The sequence below is a fragment of the Symphalangus syndactylus genome, chromosome 7, assembly GCF_028878055.3.
Source record: "Symphalangus syndactylus isolate Jambi chromosome 7, NHGRI_mSymSyn1-v2.1_pri, whole genome shotgun sequence".
In the NCBI taxonomy this organism is placed as follows: Eukaryota; Metazoa; Chordata; class Mammalia; order Primates; family Hylobatidae; genus Symphalangus; species Symphalangus syndactylus.
Window position 1 is genome coordinate 32,869,066 of NC_072429.2, and position 27,208 is coordinate 32,896,273.

A 27,208-nucleotide genomic window follows, 5' to 3' on the forward strand; every position below is an offset into this window, starting at 1 on the left:
ATCATTTTTTTTATTTCCTTAAATTGGGCTTTGCCTTTCTCTGGTGCCTCCTTGATTAGCTTAATAACTAACCTTCTGAATTCCTTTTCAGTTGAATCAGGGATTTCTTCTTGGTTTGTATTCATTGCTGGTGAGCTAGTGTGATTTTTGGGGGTGTTAAAGAACCTTGTTTTGTCATATTACCAGAGTTGGTTTTCTGGCTCCTTCTCATTTGGGTAGGTTCTGTCAGAGGAAAGGTCTAGGGCTCAAGGGTGTTGTTCAGATTCTTTTGTCCCACGGGGTATTTCCTTGACATAGCATTCTTCCCCCTTTTCCTAGGGATGTGACTTCCTGAGAGCCAAGCTGTAGTGATTGTTGTCTCTTTTGGATCTACTCACCCAGCAAGTCTCCCAGGCTCCAGTTTGGTACTGGGGGTTTTCTCCACAGAGTCCTGTGAACTGTCTGTGTGGGTCTCTCAGCTGTGGATACCAGCACCTGTTTTGCTGGAGGTGGCAGTGGGGTGAAGTGGACTCTGAGCATCCTTGGCTTTGGTTGCTTAATGTACTATTTTTATGCTGGTTGGCCTCCTGCCAGGAGGTGGCACTTTCAAGAAAGTATCAGCTGTGGTAGTATGGGGAGGAACAGGCAGTGAGCAGGGTCCTAGAACTCCCAAGAGTATATATTCTTTTTCTTCAGTTATCAGGGTGGGAAGGGCAGGGTTAGGTGTGTGAGCTCAGACTCTCCTTCGGCGGGTCTTGCTGTGGCTGCTGTGGGGAATGGGGATGAGGTCCACGTCAATGGAGTTATGTTCCTAGGAGGATTATGGCTGCCTCTGCTGTGTCATGCAGGTTGTCAGGGTAGTGGGGGAAAGCCAGCAGTCACAGGCTTTTCCATGCAACCCAAAGGGCCAGTCTCACTCTCACTGTGCCTGCTCCCCAACCACACTGAGTCTGTTTCCAGGCAGTGGGCAAGCAGGGCTGAGAACTTGCCCCAGACTACCCACCTCCCAGCTGTGAAAGCAAGTAGGACTTTCATTTCCCCCCTGCCTGTGGAGTCCACACACTGGATTCATGCCCTCTCCTAAGTTCTGGTCAGGAGACTTCTCCATCAGTTCCAGTTGTTACAAAGTTCAACTGGAGGTTTCCTTCTCCCTGTGGCCTTTTCCCAGGGCCTCTGGCCATCCTCCCGAAGGACCCCTGTGAGGCAAGGTGGAAATTGCTTGCTAGGGGACCCAGCGAGCCCACAGGGGTTTTTTTACTGCTTCCTCTACCCCTGTATTTCACTTGGCTCTCTAAATTGACTCAGCTCCAGTAAGGTCAGATTTGTCTCCCATAATCTAGACTCTCAGGTTCCCCAGTGGGGTGTGTGTTCTGGGGCAGATGATCTCCCTTCCCACTTCCACACTATTTGGGCACTCACAGTATTTGAGATGTCTCCCGGGTCCTGCAGGAGCAATCCACTTCCTTCAGAGGGTATATGGGTTCTCTTGGCTTTCCTAACATATTCCTGTAGTCATTCTGGAGCAGAAGTTTACGATGCGAGCCTCCACGCACTGCTCTGTCCATCCAAGTGGGAGCTGAAATCTCTTCCTGCCTCCTGTCCGCCATGATCTCTCCTACTTTCAGGACTTTTTCTTTTTTGTTTCCATTTGTGTTCTGCATTGTGTCCTAAGAAGTCAAACTGGCTGGCTATATAGCATCTTGTTAAATGATACCTTATTCTATGTAAAGGTACTTGTCCTGATTGGAAAACAGTTCTTGAATACAAGTTTCTAAAGCTGCCTTGAGATATTGAGAAGGCAGTATAGCATGGTGAATAAAAGGATGGGTTTTGGAATTAGACTTGGATTCAAAATCAAGATCTGCGATTTACTAAGCCATGTGACTTTGGGAAGTTACTTAACATTGAGCTTCTGTTTCCTCACCTGTAAGGAGAGTATGCTAATTCCTCTCAAGTTATAAGGATTAAATGAAATACTATATTTAATATGTGGCATATAGTAAGCGCTCAACAAATGTAGCTGTTATTACTTTTATTATTAGGAGGGCATAAATAAATAGGTAAAAATATGCATTTTAAAAGTCTTAGCAGGAAACCAAGAAATTAATTTTGATTCTCTTAAGTTGCTCCATTGTTCCTAATTTCCTAATCAAGCCTTGACATGGCAGTCCTCAGTTATTTATAAACTTGTTATTTGTTTGTAGTGCCATTAACAGTATTTGTTCAATTTACTCAACATCTGGCTTTGCATAGTAATCAGAAATCTCAGTCTTTAAATACCATTCAGAGAACTCCAAGTAGTTTTCTAAACAGATGGATTTGTGTCTATGCTATTTTTTTCTCCTACTTGTTCACCAGAGATCAGAGCTCTGAAAAGATAGCACTGGATTCCCCCCACCACTCACTGTGCCCCAGCCTTCCTCAGTGATTTTGGTTGAGAATGCAATAGTGACCTTAGTATTTAATTATGTCTCTATGAAGCTGTTTTTTAAAAAAGTGGTGGTATCAGAGGGGAGAGAATACCATAGAACCTGGTTCTGGTGATGATGTTGGTTATCTTCATTTTCCATGAGCATCCTGGGCTCTTGCCCCCTACCATAGGTACCTGATTCCTTTTTTCAGGAGTCTTCCTGCTTGAAAGACTCCAGCCCTTCTCCAGAGTCCCTCCAAAGCACTAAACCAGTCTCTTTTCCATCCTTATACATTTTTATTCTAATGCAATAACTACTTTTTCTACTCAATTCTAAAGAGTAGACGACAGTAATCTTCAAAATTTTTTTATCACAACTCTAAGCAGTGTTTCACATTCAGACATAATATTTGGGTATTTGGATGTTTATAAATTATATAATCTGTAAATTCATATAAATTATATGTGAATATAAATAATTTGTATGTAAATTATATAAATTATATGTACTACCATAATAATGTATAATTTACATTCTAAAATATACCCTAAAATAGAATTTTTAATAGAATGAGATAAATCTCTATAAATAAAAAGTCCATTTTTTTTCCTGCCCTCCATTGAATTATTTTGCGAACTTCTTTGGGTATATGCATCCCACTATGGATTCAGATTCATCCCTTGTATCCAAATTATAAATTACTTGAGAAAACAAAATGTCTGCCTAAATAGTAGGATATTATTAGCAGTTGTTTAGATGAGTTATGTAGGAAGAGTTGTATCAGTTAGTGAGATCAGCTTTTCCCAAACCTTATTATACCTGAGATCGCTAAATCATTTAATTCTCTGCCTTAAACACCAAGAGAGAGGGACAAAAGGATAGTGGATGGAGAGAGAAGAGCCAAGATACACTGTTTTACTCCTGAGAATATTAGGGAAGATGCTGAGTATGAAGCAGTAATGATTTGCCCTGGCAAACTATAGTGAATTAGGAAATACTATATGGCCTGTAAGTAGATTGCTAGAAGATTTCTATGTACAAGAGTTCTCTTCTGCATTCCATGTTGCAGAGAAGCCTTGGGCTGGACCACAAAGTGGGGAGTGTATAGGATTCAGATGAGTGGAGAGGGAAAGAGAGCATTTCGCACTGATTTGATTTGCTAATTGCTTTTTGATCTTGAGTCACCCATTTGCTTGTTTGTTTCTTTGTAAGTGTTCCTGATTCTCCATCATCTTTCACAAGACTAACTCCAACAGCTTCCTTACCATCCTTGCAACATTCTGGAATCCCCTTTGCTTCTCTTCTTTTTATTTTTAATTATTATGGATGCATAATGATTGATCCTCTTTTCTTCTTATCCACCATTTTCTCTTACCTGGATCCTGGATTATTACCTCAGCCTGCCTCCCTTCTTTTCCGCCTTCTAATCCATTCTCCACCCAGCCACCAAAGTGATCTTTCTAAAATTTAAATATGATTCTGTTTCTGCTTAAAACCATTCAGTGGTTCCTCACTTCCTCATTATAAAGTTTGAATTCTTCACCATCGATTATATGGCTTTTATTATCTGGATCTTAACTTTCTAGCTTAACACTTCTCCCCCTTACATTAGATACTCTCAATCATATTAAACTTCTTGCCATACTTTCTTTCACCTTTGGCCTTTTACATTTGTTTCTCTGCCTGAAACTCTTCCTATTCTCCTGGCTAACTTGTACTCAAGTTTGATGTCCCAACTTAAATTCCACTTTCTTGGAAGCGCATGTACAGTACTTGCTTAGTCTATGCTGTCACCATTTCTATATTCATGCTCTGGATGTAATGCAAAAAGCACAGCACAGGATTTGGACTGGGAGTAGGAAGACTAAGGTTTGACTACTAATCTTTGCTATGCAGTCTTGGGGAAGTCACTTAATGTCTTCAAGCCTTAATCACTTCATCTCTAACATGGAATAATGGCACTTTTCTCTCAAGTCCATTGAAGGATTTATTGATATAATATACATAAAAGGATTCTATAAGCACTAAAGCACCATGCTCATGTACATTACTGCTGCTACTGTTGTTATTACTACTACTGCTGCTGCTATTACCACTCCTCTCCTCTTCCTCCTTGCCTGCCACCTCATGATCCTCAGCAGTCTTTCTGGAGTGTTTTATATGGGACTTGGTTTTTTAGGGGATGAAGATTTTACCAAGGACATAACAGAGCTGTTTTCCCAGCTGCACGTTTCCTCCAAACCAGAGAAACTTGCCAGGGTAAGTTATTGCTTCTTGGTGGTTTTCATTATTTTACTTGTAAGAATGTAGTGGATAAAGAGCGTAAGATTATAAATTCCTGGCAGAGGTGTCACCAAAATCGAGGGTATATTCTTATTATACCCAGAATTGGGTTCTGCATCTACTTGCCTTCTGCTCCTCCAGGTTAGTGTGTTGAACCCACATCTGCCCCACAACACATGTCCCATCCTCACCTGTTTTCATTTGGGATGCTTTGCTTATCTGAAAGCTTAATTTAGTCTACAGTGTTGGTCATTAAAAGTTGGCAGTGCTGACCACCAGCCTCATGATTCCAATGGGTGAGCCTCTGTTGAGGACTCACTGTTCTCAGGGGTCTGAATGATTTAGAGATGATATGTGGCCTTGCCCATAGGGATTAGAGGTTGTCATTACCCAGAGCCCAGTGACTCAGATAATGACTATTTGGCATGTGGAAATAAGAGAGTATTATGACCAAGGCCCTTATTTTTGGTGCTGATTCCAGAACTATTTTCTTATATCTGGAATGTGGAGAGACTTAATCAAAGCTCAGAGTGGGTAGGGAGGTTCTGTGGCAAGTATAAGCCAGTGCCTGCTCTTGGGACACTGTTCACTGGGTCATGGATTGCTTGCTACCTCTTTACCCACCTCTACCAATCTTGAGAAGCATTTCAGGACCAGTCAGCTGCAGGTGCACATTGTTTCCTGGCCAGGGAGAGGTGAGAGCTATTGCATAGTCAACCCAGTCACCTTGTCTCCATCCCCCAGGGCAAGGAATATGATGTTTAGTGTGTTATCCCACTCTCCTATGCCCATGGAAAATGCTGCATTCTCTGAGAAAGCTTTTTTAGATCATCCCCAGGCAGCTCATCTCCCTCACCTCTACTGTAACACTTTACTAAAGCACTTTTGATCTTATAGTGCTTTTTATTTTGGAAATAATATCAAATTTAGAGAAAAGTTACAAGAGTAGCACAAACAATATTTGTATACCTTTTATGCAAATCCTATACTGTTAATATTTACCTCATTTGCTCAAACATTTGTGCTTTCACATATGTTCTTTCTCTGTGTAAATACATGTATACACATGTAGATAAACACAGATTATTTTTGTAACTACTTGAGAGTAAATTGTAAACATTATTGCTCTTCTAAATGTTTCAGTATGTGTCTGCTAAGGATAGGGATATTCCCTTACATAACCACAGTATAGCTATCAACTTCAGTAAATTTAACGTAAGTACTTTTGTTGTACTAATTTGTTGTAATCTGTTTTCCATATTTCAGTTACATCAGTTGACCCAATAATGTCCAATAATATCGGACTTTTTCCTCTACCACTGGAGCCAGTACATGATCACGAATTGTATTTAGTTGCCGTGTACTTTTAGTTTCCTTTAATCTAAAATAGTTCTTCAGCCTTTTTTTGTCTTTTTGTCTTTTATGACGTTGGCGTTTTTGAAAAACGAGCTTTGGAGTTTCTCTAATGCTTTCTCATGATTAATGTCAGTTTATACATTCCTGGCCAAAATACTCCGTAAGTGATGGTGTGTCCTGCCCCAGGTATCACATCTAAAGGTACATGATATCCATCTGCCCCTTATTGGTGATGTGTTGTCTGATTTCTTTCTGTAGAGTTACAATTTATTTTCCTATCTTGCTAATAAACTTTCTGTGAGGAGATACTGTAAGACCATACAAATATTCTGCTACTCATCATAATTTCTCTCCTAAATCTAGCATTTATTTATGATTCTGGCACCAATATTTAATGTGAAGATTTACCAGTTGGCTTTCAGCATTCTAGAATAGTCATGACCTCTCCTTTCTCCTCCATTTTGTTCTTTTTTTATTTGTTATCAGTATGCTTTCATGGAGTTCTGCTTTCTCCCCATTGGCTTGTAATTCATCACTGTCCTTAATTATTTTGATGTTCAAATTTGTCTTTTCAAGCTGGCTCCTAGGTGGCATGCCTCTATCATTTTTGGGCGCTTCCTTATTTTCTGGCATAACAAGATATTCTAGACTCATCTTATGCCTTCTGTGTCCCAGCCCCGCAACCAGACATTTCTTTGAGAAAGCATGATTCATTCCTTTTTGGTTTTATAGACCAAGACCTGGGTACTAAGTGTACTCATTGCCACTGGCATGGCTTTGATCCTAGGCTGTCAGCAGAGCTAGAAAATATACTCAGGTACATATACACCTATATGTGTTATGCATGTAGATACATATGTGCACATGTACACCTATATGTATTTTAGAAATCATGACTTCACACACAGTATAACTCCAATTTTAATCCATCCCTACGGGGTTTTTCCTTGCCTTTCCCCATTACACATTTGTATCTCCCTTCTACAGTAGGAACCTTGTCTCCCAACAATATTAGCACATTTCCTTAATTATGAGATGTATCTGAAATGGTTTTATTGCCTTGCCTATACTGTAGATTGAGTATCCCTTATCCAAAATGCTTGGAACAGAGAAGTGTTTCAGATTTCAGATTTTTGTTTGGATTTTGGAGTATTTGCATACACACACAAATACACACACACACACACACACGCGTATAGTGCTATATCTTGAGGATGCAATCCAAGTCTAATCACAGAATTTATATTCATGTATACCTTATACACATAGTCTGAAGATAATTTTATACAATATTTTAAAAAAATTTGTGTATGAAACAAAATTTTCAATTCATTTTGACTACAGCCCATCACATGAGGTCAGGTGTGGAATTTTTCACTTGTGGCATCATATTGGCACTCAAAAAATTTCAAATTTTGGAGAATTTTGGATTTTTATATAAGGGATACTTGACCTGTACTGTAAAAGTAACCTACAAAAAATTGTTTTATTTGCTGCCCTGTATGTTAATTTTATTTTTGAATATGTAGAGTATTAATACGCTTCCAAAAATCAAACTGCACAAAAAATATACTCAGGTCTCTCTGTCCCACTTCCCTTCCACTTCATTCTCCTGTTTTTATAGGTATTCATCTTTCTTGTTTCTGGCTTATCCTTCCTGAGTTTCTTTTTGTAAAGATAAACAGATATATTTTCTTATCTCCTCTGATGGAAAAGTCAGCATACTGTATTTGTTCTTTAGCGCTCTGCTTTTTTCACTTAGCCTTGTGCATAGGTATTTTTATAAATTTATCATAGTTTTTAAAAAATATGTGTATCTTACCTCCTATCCTGAAGCTTAAATTTCTTGAAGGCAGGATATGTACATACCTATTCCTTAAAATTCCAGCTCTACTACGTATTACTTTCTGTGTGACCTTTAGCAAATTGCTTGACCTCTGTGAGCCTCATTTTTCTCTATCTGTGAGGTGAGTTGTAATAATGTAGGGTTCCTGTGAGGTTTAAATGTGTTCACACACACAAAGCTCTTACAAAGGGCCTGGCTCGTAGTAAATAAGTGCTCACTGTTGGTGGCTCCACAGAAGACAGCCCAATGTCCTCTACATGTAGCTGTTCAATAAATATATATGTATGTTCAATAAACCTTTATTATGCTTAGTAATTTGCTAGGTGCTAGGGAAATAATCATGAAAAAGACATAGTTTACATGCTTAATGAGAGATCACATTAATACATATTTTTGTAAGACCAGTAACTCCTTATCTGTCTGGCAGTTCTCGCCATTCTCTGAAAGCAATCTTCAGATTGTTTAAATTTTAGGCATTGAGACTTAAGATGTAGATTGATTAAGGATCAAGGCCTTAACCATTGGCCCTCAAAAGATTTATATGGCAGGCTGTGATGTAGGGGAAAGAGCACTGAATTAGGAGTCCGGGAATATGATTCTATGATTCTGATTCTTGTTCTAATACTCACATGTGGTGTGGCCTGGGACAAATTCATTTTCTTCTCTGGGCCTCATTATTTTTCTGTTGGAAATAAATAAGCTTTTGGAGAAGCCAAGTTCACAGGTACCTTTTGAGATCTGCAGATCTCAACAAGTGGGAAGTTCCAGACTGAATTGTGGGCGTGGATGACATTAATAATTTTGGAAAAGGATAATAAATTACCTTGAGTTGGCACAATAGTTCATGATGATTTCACTTAATATATTTATTACAAGAGAGGTCACTTTGGGTATGCTCTGTGCCTACAAAAATATCTCCTGGCCAGGCGTGGTGGCTCACACCTATAATCCCAGCACTTTGGGAGGCTGAGATGGGTAGATCACGAAGTCAGGAGTTCAAGACCAACCTGGCCAAGATGGTGAAACTCTGTCTCTATTAAAACTACAAAAATTAGTCAGGCACAGTGGCAGGTGCCTGTAATCCCAGCTACTCGGGAGGCTGAGGCAGGAGAATAGCTTGAACCAGTGCGGCAGAGGTTGCAGTGAGCTGAGATCATGCCACTGCACTCCAGCCTGGGCGACAGAGACTCCATATCAAAAAAAAAAAAAAAAAAATCTCCTTTGGCTATATTAAATTTATGATATCAGTTTTTTCTTTTATATGGTCTATCACTCTCCATTTTTCTTTTTTAATCTCAGATAAATTAATCCATTTTTTTACTCATTTTGTCTCTTCAAAGATATTGCAAAGAATTTAACATACTGTTTGTATTATTAGTCAACTGTTATGATTCTTTCCAGCCTCATCTCTCAGTGTTCTCTTCTGTAAATCTCACTACTCCAACCTAATTTTCTGTCACACTCCCCATCCTCTATATTCTTCCTACTGGCCTTTGTTCTGTTTCTCAGGTGTACCAAGCTGATTTCCCTGTGCTTACAACTCTCTTTGCCTGACTATTTGTATGGCCAATTCCTTCAGATTTCAGCTGAAACAACTTTTCAGAGACCCTTCCTGACCACCCAAACTCAAGCCACCTTCTACCCATACTCACCATTACTCCATTTTATTTTCTTTATGTATGTTTTTGTTTGTTTGCTTGCTAATTGCCTCATTAGGAGAGAGAAGAGCAGGCTCCTAGTTTGTATTATTCACCATTGAATCCCCAGCACTGGCACAGTGTTAGTACATATTTGCAATAAATGAGTGAATGAGTAAAATGCCTGTATCCTATATTTTGGTCTTGCTAGATATCTCACTGTTTGCCTACACACTTTGCGTTTTTCTGTTTCCAAACCTTTATATAGTTCATGCTGTTTGGTGTTTTGAATTTGAGAGGTTAATGCTTAAGTAATGGGAAGGTGTAGATCAGAGCTAGATTGTTGCTGAATGTTTTTGTGGGAGGATATAGGGAAAGAACCCTACAGTGAAATTCTGGGAACACAGGTCTGCTTTAGCTCATTCAGGTAGCCTTGGGTGTAGCCCCACTTACTGATCCTTCAAGGCCTAACTCCAGTACTGTATATGTAATAAAACCTGTGTTTCTCAGTTAGAATGACTCTCAAAGTCTTTTCTGGATTCCTATTACCTCATGACAGCTGTGAACACATTCTATGTATGTAAAGTTAATAAAGTAGATGGTAATAAACAGTTTCTGAGAAACCAGGACTCTTTCACTTGCAAATGACAGAAACTCAAGTTAAGAAACTTAAAAAATAACAGAAACTAATTTAAAAGAGGGGAATTCAGTAGCTCAAGAAAATAGAAAATCAAGGAGCAGAACTGGTTTCAGGCATGGCTCTATTCAGGAACCTATCTCTATCCCTATCTGTGTCTTTCGGCTTGCTTCCTTTTGTTCTGGCTGCATTCTTAGGGAAGCTTTTCCATATGGTGGTAAAATGACCATTGGCAGCTTCAGGGTGGGTGACTTTTTTCCATTTCAGTAACTCCTACTGAAAGAACACTTCTTTTTGCTGATAATTTTACTGATGTCCATTGATCTGACTGGGTTACGTTTTAATCTATGAACCGCTTACTGTGTGGACAGGGGTATTAGTATTCTCAGTAGCTAAATCTGAATGATTTGCCAACTTTTGGAGCCAAAAGATGGAAGCAGCTGCACCCAGGTCACATGAACTAAGGAGAATCTAGAACCTGCCACCAAAAGAAAGGAGATGTGGATACTGGTCATATCCATATCCAAAACAGTAGGTGTTTTTCACAGTGTGCTGGACACTGGGTATGCAAAGCCAAATAAAACACTCTCTAGCTATCCTATAATACAAAGTTTAGTTAGGAAACAGATAATTCTACTATATTTGGTTAAGTTCTGAATTTAAGTTACCTGAAAGAGATCATGTCTGGGTAGAGGATTGAAAGAACAAGTACAGTAGAGGTCATTCTTACCAGAAGATAAAGTGGAAAATGATAAGAGATGAGGCTGGAAAAGTAGGTAGGGTCTAGGTCATGGAGACCTGTTACATCATATAAAGAACATGATCTAGTTGATGAGGAGCCATTGAAGGAAAGAGGAATGGTCAGCCCTGGGCTTAAGACAGATCACTAGTAGCATTATGGAAGATAGATTTAAGATAAACAGATCAGAAGCAGAGAGACCAGTCATGAACTGTATCTAAACTCTAGTGATAATAGGGAGGAGGAAGACGGGAAGAGGATGATGAGGGGCTTGGATAAAATCAGACCATCTTGGTGGTGGGTTGGAGCGGAAAAAAATCTAAGATGGCCCCTATATTTTGGCTCAGGTGACTGGTACCTGGTGGCACCTCTAAAACTTTGGGAAATAAAAGAGATTGAAAAATGTGGGGGTAAGAAGAGAAAGACAATGAGTTCAAAGTTTTTAACTTGTTGTATGTGTGATGCCTGCCGAGTATTTTGTCTAGCAGGCATTTGGAATAAGTTTTCAGGAGAGGTCAGGGCTAGAAACAAGGATCTAAGAGTCAACAGCAGGCTGAGGATAGTTAAAACCACTGGCATAGGATGGATGGAGAGGGAATAGGGTGAGACAAAGAGTGAAGTCTAGACCTCCGAATAATATTGGCGTTTAAGAGACTGGCCAATTAGGATCAATATATAAAAGATACTGAGGAGAAATGATCATAAAGGTCAGAGGAGAACAGAAGAAAGTTGAGGTTACAAAAACCAAAGAAAACTAGATTCATTATCAGGAGAATGGATAAATTGTGATATATACAATCATGCATTGCTTAATGATGAGGATATGTTATGAGAACTGCATCATTAGGCCGTTTTGTCATTGGGCGAATATCAGAGTCAAAGAGTGTACTTACACAAACCTAGCTGATGTAGCCTGTTACGCACCTAGGCTATATTGTTTAACCTATTGCTCTTGTACAAAACTGTACAGCATGTTACAGTACTGAATACTGTAGGCAGTTGCAACACAATGGTATAGAAAAGGTACAGTAAAAATATGGTATTACAGTCTTACAGGACCACCATTATATATGTGGTCTGTTGTTGACCCAAACATCATTATGTGGTGCATGACCGTATATAAAATGAAATACTACACAGCAGTTAATATGAATGAACTAATACATGCAACAACACGGATAAATCAGACATTATGTTGTGCTTAAGCCAGACACAAATTAGAATGAACTTATATTTCTGTTTTTATGCATTTTAAGATTAGGAAAAATTATTTATAGTGAGCAGAAGAGGGGTTGTCTTTGGGCGGGAGGAGGGGGACATGGTTTGAATAGTATTGGCTAGGAAGGGAGGGACATGAAGGGACCTTCTAGGGATGAGGAAATATTCTATATCTTGATCACAGTTTCACAGGCATATACACATATAAACATTTCTTAAGCCATACTCTGAAGATTTGTGCACTTTACTGTATGTAAATTATACCTTGGTTTTTTAAAAAGCTGATTAAAGGCCGGGTGCAGTGGCTCATGCCTGTAATCCGAGCACTTTGGGAGGCTGAGGCAGGGGATCACCTGAGGTCAGGAGTTCGAGACCAGCTTGGTCAACCTAGTGAAATCCCGTCTCTACTAAAAATACAAAAATTAGCCGGGCGTGGTGGTGAGCGCCTGTAATCCCAGCTACTCGGGAGGCTGAGGCAGGAGAATCACTTGGACCCAGGAGGCAGAGGTTGCAGTGAGCCAAGATTGTGCCATTGCACTCCAGCCTGGGTGACGAGCGAAACTCCATCTCAAAAAAAAAAAAACAAAAAACAAAAAAAACTACCAATTAGAGAATTTCAAAAAGGAATTATGGACCACAGTGACAAGTATTGCTGAGACTAGTAGGATAAGGACTGAAAAGCTAGATGGTATGTTCAGGTAAGAACAGGAGCCCTTACTTCTAGGATGCTATTGTGTTCCTGGTAGGTGCACAGTAATTTTGGTAAACTGAATTGAATTGTTGATGGCCAATATTTTTCTTATTTAGGCAAGAAATACCGCCCACGAATGGATCAGGAAGTCTCTGACCAAGCCATTAGCAGAGAATGAAGAAGGAGAAAAACAGTCAGAAGCAGAAAATACTGAGCAAGTCAACAAAAATTCAATAGAGGTAGCCAAAGCAACTAAGGCTTTTTTGTTTGTTTTAGTAGATTTGAAACGTATCACAATCAGGGACCCAGGCTCCTATTTTTACACTGCTATCCATAATTTCAACCTTGTGATCTAGGATTGTAGCAGCTTAGATCCAGACTACAAGATTAAAGGAGGAGTGAAGAAAAAAAAAGAGAAAGGATGCACATGTGTTTTGTCATGAGGAAGGTTCCCAGAAACTGCCACCTGACACTTGTTATCTAAATCATTTGGCCAAAACTTAGTTACTTGGTCACACCTGACTTCAGGGGAGCCCAGCTGTAAAATTACATCACTACTGTGGAAGAAGAAGACATTCTTTATTGGAAGGCAACTATTAGTCTCTGCTACAAATCCTGTAGTATGAGAGAAGTAAGGTGGTATCTTTCCACCAGATGTTTTGTTTTGCTATGCTTTGTTTTGTTTTTCCATCCAGGATATCCATTCGTTTGCAATCCGGAGCCTAGCTGAACTGACTGCCTACTCAATTGAACTATTCCACAAAACAGCTGCATTGGTTCTGCATGGCAGGAAGCAGGAAGTGACAGCCATAGAAAGGAGCCAGACTCTTTCCCAGTAAGTGTAATGAGAATTCCTCTAAATGACGCAAATTGCAGGAGTTTTCTTGGCCTGTTTCCGAAGTTTTATAAACGTCTCTCTCAAGAAACCATTCACGTCACACCCATCCACATATTAGATGGTTTGTTCATTTTAGTTGTTTTTTTCTTTTCATTGAACCATGATAAATCAACATTATAAATCTGCCCTTTTTATTAACCAACTCATGCTCTGAAAACTATTTCTTTACAGATTAGTTTTAATAGGAACGGAATTTGGTATAAGTGAAAACAGAGAAGAGTTCTAAGAACCTCAGTTCTTAATAATAGTTATTATTGAGTGCTAATTTTATACCATGCCAAGTGCCGTGCTAAGGGATTTGCATGTATAATTTCTAATTTTTATAACTCCGAAAGTAAGTGATTAGTCCAGTTTTAATCATGAGGAAATGCAAACTAGAGGAGTTAAGTAATCTGTCTGTGTTGTATGTCCTGGGATTTAGACTCAGTTCTGACCGAGTGTCCTGAACCCATTCTTTTTTTCTCATTATATTGCTGATTTGTACAAAAAATTTTCAAAAATAGTATAGATAATCATAGGTAGGGAAGAAAAGGCCCAGTAGTTTCTAAGCAAATGTCCTCATTAAAATAATGAGAGTTTTCATTGGAAACAAATGTATGAGAGTGCCCATTGTTAGAACTAGGAGGGGCTGTCAGTCTTCTGCAGACTTCCTCTTTACTTGCACCATCACCATCCCACTACAGCATCCCATAATAGGGGGCTCATTTGTCTTTTTGAACATCCTTAAGGATGAGAAACTCACAACCCTAAAAGGAGCCTGTTCTGTACAAAAGAGGCTATTTCTGCTACTTGGAATGTTCTTTGAAATGGGGTTCACTCCCTCTCTGAATTCAAGTCTACTCAAATGCCACCTTTTTAGAAAAGCCTTCCCTCACCACAAAGTCTAAAATAGCAACTTCCACCATTCTCTGTCCTTTTACTCTGCTTTATTTTCTTAGCTTATATCACCACGAAGTACTTTTATGTATATGAATATATATGTGTGTATATGTATACGTGTGTGTGTATATATGTATATGTATATAGTCTCACCCTTAATTTAGCAAGTAAGTTGAAATCCATGAAAACTGGGACTTTTCTAGTTCACTGATATGTTCCCATTGCCTGAAAGACTTTAAGTAAATAAAATCTGGCAACACAAGACTTTAGGTAACTATTATTAAAGCTGGACTAATCACTTACTTTTGGAGTTGTTGTAAAAATTAGAAATGATACATGTAAATCCCTTAGCATGGTGCCTGGCATATAATTAGCACCCAGTAACTAGTAACTATTATTAAGAACTGAGATTCTTAGAATTAATACATATTTTAACTTTTCTAAATGGAGTGTAGGGTCTTTTGAGTATGACGTTGTCTCCTTAAAACGTATTTTAATTATTTTCTATTTGATTTAACTTGAACATATACTGCTTTCTAGAGGATTTTGTAGAGAAATGTTTTTCTAAGGACTGAACTTCCTTTTTATGTAGCATGAGTGCCTGCTCAGATGGGTCTTCTTATACATCAGGTGGCTGATTTAGGCATACAGTAGTACCCCCTTATCTATATGGGTTATGTTTTAAACCACTAGTGGATTCCTGAAACTGTGGATAGTACCAAACTTGATTGCCGTTATTTGGAACACATTTCCATTCATGTCTTCCACCCACAAATTTAATGCCTTTTCCGTCTTTTTAAAAAATATTTTACTGATACATAATATATATATGGGATACATGTGAGTGTTACATGCATAGAATGTATAATGATGAAGTCAGAGTATTTGGGGTATTCATCACCTTGAGTATTTATTATGTCTATATGTTGGTATCATTTCAAGTGTTCTACATTACTTTGAAATATACAAAATATTATTGCTAAATATAGTCACCCTATTCTGCTATCAAACATTAGAATTTATTTTTTTCTATCTAACTGTATGTTTGTACTCATTAACCAACTTCTCTTCATCCCCGCCCACTCACCCACCCACCTTTCCCCATTTCTGGTATCACAATTGTTCTGTTTTCTATTTCCGTAAGATCATGTTTTTTTAGCTCCCACATATGAGTGAGAACATGAGGTGTTTGTCTTTCTGTGCTTGGCTTGTTTCACTTAACCTCATGACCTGCAGTTCTATCCGTGCTGCTGCAAATGACATCTTTTTTTAAATAGCTGAATAATATTCCATTATATTGTGTGTGTGTGTGTGTATATACACATATACATATATACACACACCCATATATATACACATATACATATATAGACACACATGCACACACACCACATTTTCTTTATCCATTTGTCAACTGACTTAGGTTAATTCCGTATCTTTGCTATTGTGAATAGTGCTGCAATAAACATGCAGGTGCAGGTATCCCTTTGATATAATTTATTTATTTATTTTCCTTTGGCTAAATACCCAGTAGTTTGGTGGTTCCGTTTTATTTTTTGAAAAATCTTCATACTGTTTTTCGTAATGGTTGTTCTAATTTACATTCTAACAATGTATAAGAATTCTCTTTTCTTGGAATTGTTGCTAGCATCAATATTTTTTTTTTTTTTTTGAGATGGAGCCTTGCTGTGTCACTCAGGCTGGAGTGCAGTGGCGCAATCTCGTTCACTGCAAACTCTGCCTCCTATGTTCAAGTGATTCTTCTGCCTCAGCCTCCTGAGTAGCTGGAATTACAAGCATGCACACTGCGCCCAGCTAATTTCTGTATTTTAGTAGAGACAGGGTTTCACCATGTTGGCCAGGCTGGTCTCAAACTCCTGACCTCAAGTGATCCACCTGCCTTGACCTCCCAAAGTGCTGGGATTATAGGCATGAGCCACCATGCCCAACCGTTTTTTGTCTTTTTAATAATGATAGCCATTCTAACTGGGGTGAGATGATAGCTCACTGTGGTCTTGATTTGCATTTTCCTGATGATTGATACATCAGTAATGTTGAGCATTTTTTCGTGTATCTGTTAGTCATTTGTATGTCTTCTTTTGAGAAATGTCTATTCATGTCCTTTGCTCATTTTTTAATGAGATTTTCTTTTATTGTTGAGTTCCTTGTATATTTTGGATATTAGTCTCCTGTCAGATGAGTAGTTTGCTTTTTTCATCTTACTCAGTACATATCACACACTGTAACTATAACTTTTGCAGTTAGTGGTGCAACAGCAAAACTAGCATGATTTCTTTCTCCTCACAGTTTTATGGATAGAAAATTCGTTCTTGTTGTAGATTTAGCTCCCTCAGCATATATTTTTGTTTTTCTTACTAAGTGAAGATCTTTCACCTTTTCACTTCGAGGAAGCACTTTATGGCTTCTCTTTGGTATATCTGAATTGCCAGCATCACAACTCTTGGGCTTAGGGGGCTTCCTTAGCCCATTTAATGTTACTGTAACAGAATATCTGAGGCTGGGTAATTTACAAAGAAAATAGGCTTATTTGGCTCATGATTCTGGTGGCTAGAAAGTCCAAGAGCGTAGCAGTGGCATCTGCTTGACTTCTGGTGAGGGCCATGTACTGCTCCACAACATGGTAAAGAAGCAGAAAGACAAATGGGTGTGTGCAAAGAGACCTGCGTGAAAGACTGGACTTGCTTTATAACTACGTGTTCTCTGGGACCTAATTTATTTCCCCCAGAGTGAGAACTCACTGACTACTGCGATATTGCATTAATCTGTTCATGAGGGCACCTACCACTTGGTCCCACCTCCTAATACTGCCATATCGGGAATCAAATTTCAACATGAATTTTGGAGGGGACATATCAAAACCATAGCAGGGTCCATTATTAGGTAAAATAAGGGTTACTTGAACATAAGCACTGTGATAACACAACAGTCAGTCTGATAACTGAGATGGCTAATATTAATAGCTGACTAATGAGTGGGTTCTGTGGATATGCTGGACAAAGGGATGATTCATGTCCTGGGTGGGATGGAGAAAACAATGAGAGATTTCATCACACTACTCAAGATGATGTGCAATTAAAAACTTATTTATTTCTGGAATTTTTTATTTATTATTTTCAGATCATTATTGACCATGAGTAACTGAAACTGCAGAAAGCGAAACCACAGATAAGGGGGGATACTGTATTTACTCCCTTGAAAAGCTTTCTTCTTTCACACTTAGTACCAGGAGTGATTTGTTCTCTTCTGATAATTGTTAAGTATAACTTATTTTTTAAAAAAAAAGGAAAAAGAAGAGAAAAAAGGTTTCTGACTTTTCCTTTCTTTCCTAGGATGGCAATTGTGTTGTGTAAAGAGTTGTCCTCTCTGTCTAAAGAGTTCACCACCTGCCTAACAACTGCTGGGGTAAGAATTCATGCCTCTTATTGCAATAATGTTTGTCTGGTTTCTTTAGCAGTTTAAATATCATAAAATTTGCTCACTTTAAGTGTACAATTCAATAGTTTTTAGTTTTTAGTATATTTACAGAGTTGCGCAGCCATTTCCATAGTCTAATTTTAAAACATTTTCATGAGCCTTCCCCAAAACTCGTACAATCCCCATTCCCTTTCACTCCACATTTCCCCAGCCCTAAGCACCATGAATCTGCTTTCTCTCTCTATAGATTTGGCTGCTTTGCATCTTTCACATAAATGGGATTAAACAATATGTGGTATTTTGTGTTTGGTTTCACTCACTTAGCATAGTGTTTTTGAGGCTTATCCACATTGCAGCATGTATTAATACTTTTTATTACCAAAAAATCTGTCTTATGGATATATATCACATTTTATTTGTTCATCAGTTAATAGACATTTGGATTATGTCTGCTTTTTGGCTATAATGAATAATGTTGCTGTGAACATGCATGTATGTTTTTATGTGAATATGTTTCCATTTCTCTTGGGTAGATAGCTAGGAGTGGAATTGCTGGGTCATATGGGTGATATGGGTCATTAAGAAATTACCAAACTGTTTTCCAAATTGGCTGCACAGTTTTACATTCTCACCAGCAGTGTGTAAGGGTTCCAGTTTCTCCATATCCTTGCTAATACTTATTATTGTTTGTTTTTATTTTAGCCATCCTAGTGGGTATGAAATAGTATCTCATTGTGGTTTTGATTTACATTTCCCTAATGTACATCTTTTTTCTTTCTTTCTTTCTTTCTTTCTTTTTTTTTTTTTGAGGCAGAGTTTTGCTCTTGTCACTCACACTGGAGTGCAGTGGCACGATCTCAGCTCACTGCAACCTCCGCCTCCTGGGTCCAAGTGATTCTTCTGCCTCTGCCTCCCAAGTAGCTGGGATTACAGGCACCTGCCACCATGCCCAGCCAATTTTTATATTTTTAGTAGAGACAGGGTTTCACCATGTTGGCCAAGCTGGTCTCGAACTCCCGACCTCAGGTGATCCACCTGCGTTGGCCTCCTAAAGTGATGGGATTACAGGTGTGAGCCACTGTGCCCAGCCAATGTTGAACATCTTTTAAGGTGCTGGTTGGCTATTTGTTTGGCTTCTCTGGAGAAATATCTATTTCAGCAGTTTGCTTGTTTTAAAACTTGGGTTGTTTGTGTTTTTGTTATTGTAGGAGGTTTTTTTTTTTTTTTAATTTTCCTAGTACAAGTTTCTTATCAGATTTTTGATGGGAACGTATTTCTCCAAGTCCATGAGTTGTCATTTCGCTTTTTTGATCGTGTCCTTTGCAGTGAAGTTTTACTCCTCTGTTTTCTTCTAAAAGTTTGGTTGTAGCCCTTACATTTATGTCTGTGATCCATTTTGAGTTAATTTTTGTGTATGGTGTAAGTAAGGTAGGGGGCCCTACTTCATGCTTTTGCATATGGATATCCATTTGTTCCAGTTCTATGTGTTGAAAAGACTGTTCTTTCCTCCATTAAATTGTCTTGGCTCCTTTGTTGAGAATCAGTTGGCCATAGATATATGGGTTTATTTCTGGACTCTGATTTTTAGTCCATTAATTTGTATGTTTATCCGAATGCCAGTATCATATCGTTGTGATATTGTAGTTTTGTAGTAGGTTTGGAATCAAGAAGTGTAAGTCCTCCAACTTTGTTCTTATTTTCAAGATTTTTTGACTGCTTTGGGCCTTGTGCATTTTCATATGACTTTTAGGATCAGCTTGTCTATGTCTAATTCTAATTAATTTTTGTTCTCTTCTGTTTATGAAGTTTTCAGTATTTTTTATGCTATCTTCTGAGACCTATAATGGAAATATAGACCTTGATAAAATTCAAACTTCAGATTTTGACTCTGGTTTTAAAGAGCAACTCTGTACTTAGACTATGGCAGTGCTCACAGTATGCAGTTGCCAGCTGGTTGGAGAGATGTAGTTAAAGCTAAAGTCTTTTGGGGATTTTAAAAATTGGAATTGTAAAAATTTATGAAGATGTATGAGCTATGGAAGATGATTGAAAAACCAGTAATAATGAGTTAGGATAAAATCAAGGACATTTTAAACAAGCAAATGAAAATTACTTTATAGTAAGTATATCAGTCTCAGTGTAGCAGCAAAATTACTGTGGGTTCTTAAATTTTATGTATTTGTTTATTTTAAAGCCCTAGTCATGAACATTACATTTGTTTTAATTAAGACCATGACCTAAGTTAATTTTTTAAAATTTGAGTTTAGATTATTCCTGTAAAGGATAATCTTTGGGTACAGCTTCACTTTTCCCTGTAATATTTTCTTGACAAGAGGATCTGGGTTTCCTGAAGTTAATCTTATAAGGCCAAATCTTTCTGTGTGTTCCATAAAGATACTTTAAGCCAGCATATCAACTATAAGATGCTGACACATACAAGTATTAAATTTACATTATTTATTTATAAGACTTTTCTAAACGGCCTGTGTTAAAGACCCTTGAATTTTTTGAGCACATGTTCCATATCTACATATTTTGTTTTAAAATGGTTCTAAGGTTTTGTGGTCAAATGAAGATACTTTTTAAAGTCAATAAAAAGGTATAAAGCAATACACTGTCAATATGGATAGCACAGAAAGATATTAAGAAGGAAGTTTAAAACACTTACAATTTCACTTTCTAAAGATGACATTTTGCTCTCAGTCCAGACTTCTATGCTTATATTTACTATTTATGTACGGGTGTGTGTGTGTGTTTTAAAGTGTGATCGTACTCCACTTACTGTTATTTAACCTACTCTGCTCACTTAAAAATGTATTCTTTATTACAGGTCGAAGAAATGGCAGACGTCATTAACCCATTAATCACTGCAGTATTTTTAGAGGTTAGTAGTAATTGTTTTTAAGTCTCTGACTCCAAAGGTATTATGTACTAATTAACTCTTCTGAAGCCTTTTGTTTTTGGCTTTTTTATTTTTTTTACCATATTGGTAGTTTAGCCATATTGATGTAGACATGACCAAAATAGTGTATATTTGATGTGTATTCCTTCCTTATTAATTACAAAGCATACAGTTGAAACTGCAGGGTACTGGAAGAAGCAATAGACTGTCATTCCTTAGTACTAATCCTTGACAGCTTAATGGACGGTTCACAGTAATGAAACACCTTCTGAATACCAGTTGGTAAACATGAAGGGCTGAAAATTAGAAACAGGTAAGCACTGCTTCCTAAAGGACTAAAGTTTATGCAGAGGTTTGTTACAAAACAAAACATTTTGTCATTTCCTTGCCAGGAAATCATGCTTTGTTTTATCAGAAAGGTAGTGTTTACATTATCCTCATCATTCCATTAGATTTGAGAAGGTAGATGGTTTAAGTCAATGGAAAAGAGGATCCTGTGACTGATTACATTACCTCCTTATGTGATGTTTTCTGGATTCCATGTTTTAAGAACTCTACCTTGTAAACTAACTGTGCAAACAACATAGACTTTTTGATGATTTGTTTAAAACATGTTTATGTAAGTCTGGGGGGAGAAAATGTATTTGATAGTTAAGTTTTAGATGTTAATTGAAGAAATGTTTTAACTGCCAAACTCTTCTCTAGTTTTAAATTCTTTTCACATTACCATCAAGGAAATGATTTTAATTCTTTAATTACACAGTTTTAATCGAGTAGTCAGGGAAACTATTTTGATCATTTTAATAATTTTTAAAAATATAAGTTTGTGATTTAGTAAATGGCAGAGTGGTGCAGTAGAAAGGACTTTGTAAACCAGGAGCCCCATGTTGCCCTGGATCTTCCTTGATTTGTTGTGTGACTCTGACAAACTTCGTTATTTTCATATGCAACATACGCGATTTAACTGGACGATATCCGAGGTCCCTTTTGTGTGGGAAATTGAGTATTAAATGTCACACTGAATTTTAAATAGGAGTACTTGCCATTGATAAATTTTAAAAAGGTAATCTCACTTGATAGGAGATTATTTTTAGTGGATTTTTTTTTGCATACAGATTTGAAACACTCTTGTCTTTGAAATTATACATTTTTATCTTAATGTAATGAGCTCTCTGTTGATATTGTTTTGAAAGGTGAGGGCTTTTCAGTATAAATGAAGTCCAGCAAACTGAGGGTAATGATTCTCTAGCACTTCTGAAAAATGTTGTTCAAGATAGAAATATGTCTATACTGTCATCTTTGAAAGCAGTATTCTTTGTTTATGTGTGTGAGCAGTTATTGTGCTCACTGATCGCATTGAGTCCATGGAAAAAGAGCTATCATAATGGGGCAGAAATTCTATAGGTGTAGGATTTATAGCCTTCTGAAAGCCTCTTTCAGTAATTGACCACAACATCATGACAGAATCTACCCCACTGAATAAAGGAATACATAAGCTTTGAATGCCAAGTCTGAGCAGGTTGCCAAAAAACAGCTACCATTTCTGATGGGCAAGTTGGACAAAATGCTGACGTTCTCTTTTGGTGCTCATATCATCTTAAGAGCTAGATTCTTCTCCCTATAATAGAGTTTACCAAAATGGCCAAGTCACTGCTCTTATTTGCCAGGCTATGAATACAGTTAGATTACAAAAATTAATCTGTTCCCTTGTTGTCTTACAGTATGTCTTCTCTTTTAAATAACTAATATTTTCTTTTTCTTGTTTTTTCAATCCTGGCAGGCATCAAACAGTGCCTCCTACATCCAGGACGCCTTTCAGCTACTCTTACCTGTACTAGAGATCTCTCTCATTGAGAACAAGATTGAATCACACAGGCATGAGCTGCAGGGCCAGAAGCCTTTGTTAGAACATTGAAGAATGGAGACGTTTTGACCTGGGACTTGTGACGGCCAAGGAATGCCACCTTATTCTGGCTACTCCTGCAGAAATGAAGGAGTGGGGTTATTTTAGTATATAAAAATTCAGGCAGAAGAGATGGTTTAAAGAGGAAGATTGTTGCCTTCAGTGTTTGATTGAAGTATTCAGGTCCTCACAGTATTCTTTCCAGTTGTTGTAATTCATAAATTATTTGAAAAGAAACTTTTGTAGAAAGTCCAAGAATAATAACTCTAGATAAAGATTAGTGGGACACTCAGGCAAAAATGTTGGTCTTTCTTTGACATGTTGCAAAATGTTATCAATTTTGTCATGGATATAATTTGCAGCCCATGGATATAACTGGTCGATAAGCCAGAGAAAAATAATTTAGTGTTCTAAAATTCATGGCATGTGTGGTTTATTAATGCCATGTACTTTCTCCTTTCTGGAATAAAATCTATGGCTTTAAGAAAACTGAGCATATGTAAACTCTGTGATGATTACCCTTTATCACATGAATTCTTGGAAATAGAAAGTTTCATATGCTTTTTAAAATTCTTAGTAGATATTTGGCATTGAGGAGAAACTTGTAGACTATTATAGCCACATGAATTAACTATAGCAAAGTGCCCTTTTTCTTCAAATTGCTCCCCCTCCCCAGGATGACACACTTCATGTCATAGCTGAACCCTACTCTACTGGATTGAAGGCCAGTAAATGCAATTTAGAGAAGCAGTTTTATGTTTGCAGATATTCTGAGTCTCTTCAGGATGTGTTTCGTGTCTACCGTATTTGCAGGATAAATTCTTTAACAGCAAACTCCAAAGGAATGTTGAAGCTGTTTTAGCAATGAGGTTTTTTTTGTTTGAGTGTTGAAGTGGGCCATAGTCCTTTAGAAATGATGTTCATTTGTGATAGGATTTAACTTCTAAGGCAAAGTTTATTTTTTCCTCATTCCTTTTTGTTTGTTTTAATGTATTCTTTAGCATGTTTTTGATATAACTTTTATCCTCCAGATCTTAAGCTTTCTTTTTCTCTCTTCAGCAATTTAAGAGACTATTAAGCTGTCTTCTTCCTAAAAGCTATTTTGGTATCCATTCTCCAACTTTGTGGTTTTTAACAATTAAGATAATTTGTTAGCTCTGCCCTTCATCTTCTAAAACCTTTGTAATAAAATGTATTAATCATGTTATTTGATCCTTTCATTTACTTTTGTAAACACGAGCCCTACTACCTTACTTAGACCAAGAAAAAAAAAAAATAGCACGGCAAAACCATAACATAGATTAGTATAAAGACTGTTTCTATGTAATCTCCTTCTGTGGGGCAGGAGTCAGTTAGTAAGCAAGGAAGAGAAATAAATTTGGTTTAAAAAGGTATACCAACAACACTACAATGTTACTCTGCCTGTATTCCGTCTTAATATGATCAGAAGTTTTTGAATATTCCTTTTTAAAGACAAATTTCACCCTTCCCAGCTTGAATATTTCTGAAGTTTCAGAAAAACAGTTGCCTTCTGGTTACAAAGGCTGGTATCACCAGTTCTGAATTGTTGCCTCAAGCTTGGTTGATGTGTCTGAACCTGTATCCCTTGAGGGCAAAGTTTAGAAACTGGTCACTCTGCCTACTGTCTGTTCAGCCTCTTGTACAGTGGTAGTTTGGCAGCTTTAAATCCTTAACCTAGAAATGTATTTAAGGTTTTTCTTTCAAGAAATGGGGTGTACATATGAAGGAGAGAGTAACAACTCTTTTTATACACCTATTCAGATTTCAGCATTGAATTTGGCAAACTTTAGGTCTCACATAAGGTAAATATGACTCAACTAACTCTTTTTTTCTCATCGTCTTTCCCATTAGCTTCCCCACCCCCCCATATATATTTATTTATTTTAATGGAGTTAGGGACCACTAGTGAAATGATGAAAGGCCCAATTCTGAGTAATAATTGTCTACTCTTCACATAAAATATACTGAAAAAGAATTAAGGTTCCTTGATCCAGTAGACATAGAGAAACATAAACATTCATGACAGATGAGTAGGTAAATTCAGGGATCACTTTGGAACTTGCTGGATTATGGTGATGGTTTTTGGGTAGTATGTGCTTCATTATTTTATTTGGGGTAGTTACAGTGTTGTAGTTTTTTGGTAACAGCTACACTTTTGGTACTATTTTCCCTTTAAATTTTTGGTGTCTAAGATTTACCACTAATTACTAATATATGCCTTTCCAATTCACTTAAAACCTTAATAAGTGAAATGTTCAGGTATTGCTAGGGTAAATGCGTCTTTTCCTACTATTGAGATTTTAAAAGGCTGAGATTAAGAGAGACTTTATTAATTTGATCTGGAAGAAGTAGAAACCTCTATGAAACAATTTTTATTTTCCTTTACATAATACCTTAGAAATGTGTTAAAGACAAGCTATATTTTCCTTACTTGCTTTTGATAGTTTTTTTTTTAAAGCATAGATATCCAGGTTGGCAGGCCTCTGAAATGTGAAATTGTAATTTTTATAGATGGCATTACTACGAATCTGAAATCAGTGCTAGGTGTACAAATGTGAATTTTTCAATCCTGTAATCAAAGAACAAGATCTTTTGGGTTCCTACTGCTGAAAAAGGATGCTGTCTTTTGTACTTGTTTTTAATGAACGACCTTTTTGAGGGAGAGCTATTTTATAGGTAGTTGCTATTGATATCTCCATTTGAGAAATAGACATTTTTCTGTATTTCTAGAGGTGTTCTGAATTTTAAACCTGAATTCTTCAGTTGAGAAAACCCAGAATAAAATTATACCCACAGTGGGCACTCAACAAGTGTGATATTTCACAAATGTCAGAGACTGAGATGTTATATTATCTCTTTGTGTGTATGTGTGTGTGTGTGACGGAGTTTCACTCTTGTTGCCCAGGCTGGAGTGCAGTGGCATGATCTCGGCTCACCGCAACCTCTGCCTCCCGGGTTCAAGTGATTGTCCTGCCTCAGCCTCCCGAGTAGCTGGGATTACAGGTGTGTGCCACCACGCCTGGCTAATTTTGTATTTTTAGTAGAGACAGGGTTTTTCCACGTTGGTCAGGCTGGTCTCGAACTCCCAACCTCAGATGATCCACCTGCCTCAGCCTCCCAAAAGTGCTGAGGCGTGATTACAGGCGTGAGCCACTGTGCCTGGCCCTTTTATTATTTCTTAACAACACAACATGGTATCTCTTTTCATAAAAGACTTAAAAAGCGTTTGAGAAATGAGGAAGTTATAAAAATAATAAGCCTCTTAGTTAACATGTCATAAAGGCCTCTGGCAACTGTATGAAGAGAATTTTGAAAACTTGCCCACTGGTCTGACTTTCTGACTATATCCTTGATGTTCCTCAAACACTAGTTCATTCGGTCCTCCCTACTTAACTTGAAGCCCATTCTTCCCTGTTACTGTATCATCCAGCCAAATCCCAAAGGCCCTTCATGTTTAATTATCATTTCCCCAGTCAAGTTCTAAAGACAGTTTTTTAAAAAATCTAATATTCTCTCAACTCATTTGTCCTTTGAGCTAAAAGCAAAGATTCATTATAGCTGTCACTTCACCCTCACAAGTCAATGTTGAACTTACCAGACATTTAAGTGTCTGGCCTACCCTTATAAGAACAGATACAGAAACTGCAAATTGAGTGAAACCATCATCTATTTCTACTTGTGTCAGTCCCACATTTGTCTCTTTCTGTGTACATTAGCCATTCTGTGCTCTCAAGCTAGTTATAAAGCTGTTCTGTATAGTGGAAATAGGTGATCAAAGTATGATTTCACAGATCACATAGGTTATTTCTATAGAGAATGTTGTAGCTTCACAATGCTTAAAGGGGAAGAATAATGAGAACAAATCTCACGGAATATACTGTATAAAAGAGGTATGTTAACCATATAGTGAGTTCCAAAATTATTAAAAGTCCAGTTGCTCAATTAGGATAGGAGCAGACCTCTGTGGAGAGTAAGTCTAGTTAATGTTTGAGATACACCTTTCTACAAGTGGTTTTAGGGGGAAGCTGGCTTGACCACAGTGGAGACACATGTGACAGGTGAGGTCCCTCTAGGGCCAGTTTTCAGAGATTAGCACAAAGGCTACAGGGTGTCATCCTGTCACAGGATGACAGAGCACAGAGTCTGAGCTCTCTGTGTTTGGAGAAGTGGCTGACAAGAGTGTAGCCCTGCCTAAGCTCTCCTGGTGCCTATTAAACTCTTGAGTGTGTATGTATTTTTGAAGTCCAGTAGTTGAGGTCGGTAACTTGGTAATTCGCATATGGGGAGTCTGATAAGGTTTAATGTAACAGTCCCAAGGGGAGAGGGGCTCACACCAAGTTCTCACATATGGAATCTGATAAAGCATCATACTC

General features: G+C 37.7%; 1 protein-coding gene across 6 annotated transcripts in view; it reads left to right on the forward strand.

The window, feature by feature from the left end:
- FAM114A2 (family with sequence similarity 114 member A2) overlaps positions 1 to 24,021 on the forward strand; it is a 44,499-nt gene extending 20,478 nt beyond the window's left edge. For 4 of the 6 annotated variants that reach the window (XM_063642661.1, XM_055285533.1, XM_055285534.2 and 1 more), the window contains 6 exons: positions 4,570 to 4,649; positions 12,914 to 13,036; positions 13,493 to 13,632; positions 17,925 to 17,997; positions 20,840 to 20,893; positions 22,692 to 24,021. In XM_063642661.1, the coding sequence (XP_063498731.1) occupies positions 4,570 to 4,649; positions 12,914 to 13,036; positions 13,493 to 13,632; positions 17,925 to 17,997; positions 20,840 to 20,893; positions 22,692 to 22,826 (605 nt within the window). In that variant the 3' untranslated portion in view covers positions 22,827 to 24,021. The remainder of the gene's footprint in view (positions 1 to 4,569; positions 4,650 to 12,913; positions 13,037 to 13,492; positions 13,633 to 17,924; positions 17,998 to 20,839; positions 20,894 to 22,691) is intronic. The other 2 variants (XM_063642663.1, XM_063642664.1) reach the window with 1 other exon arrangement.
- Positions 24,022 to 27,208: the final 3,187 nt, after the last annotated feature.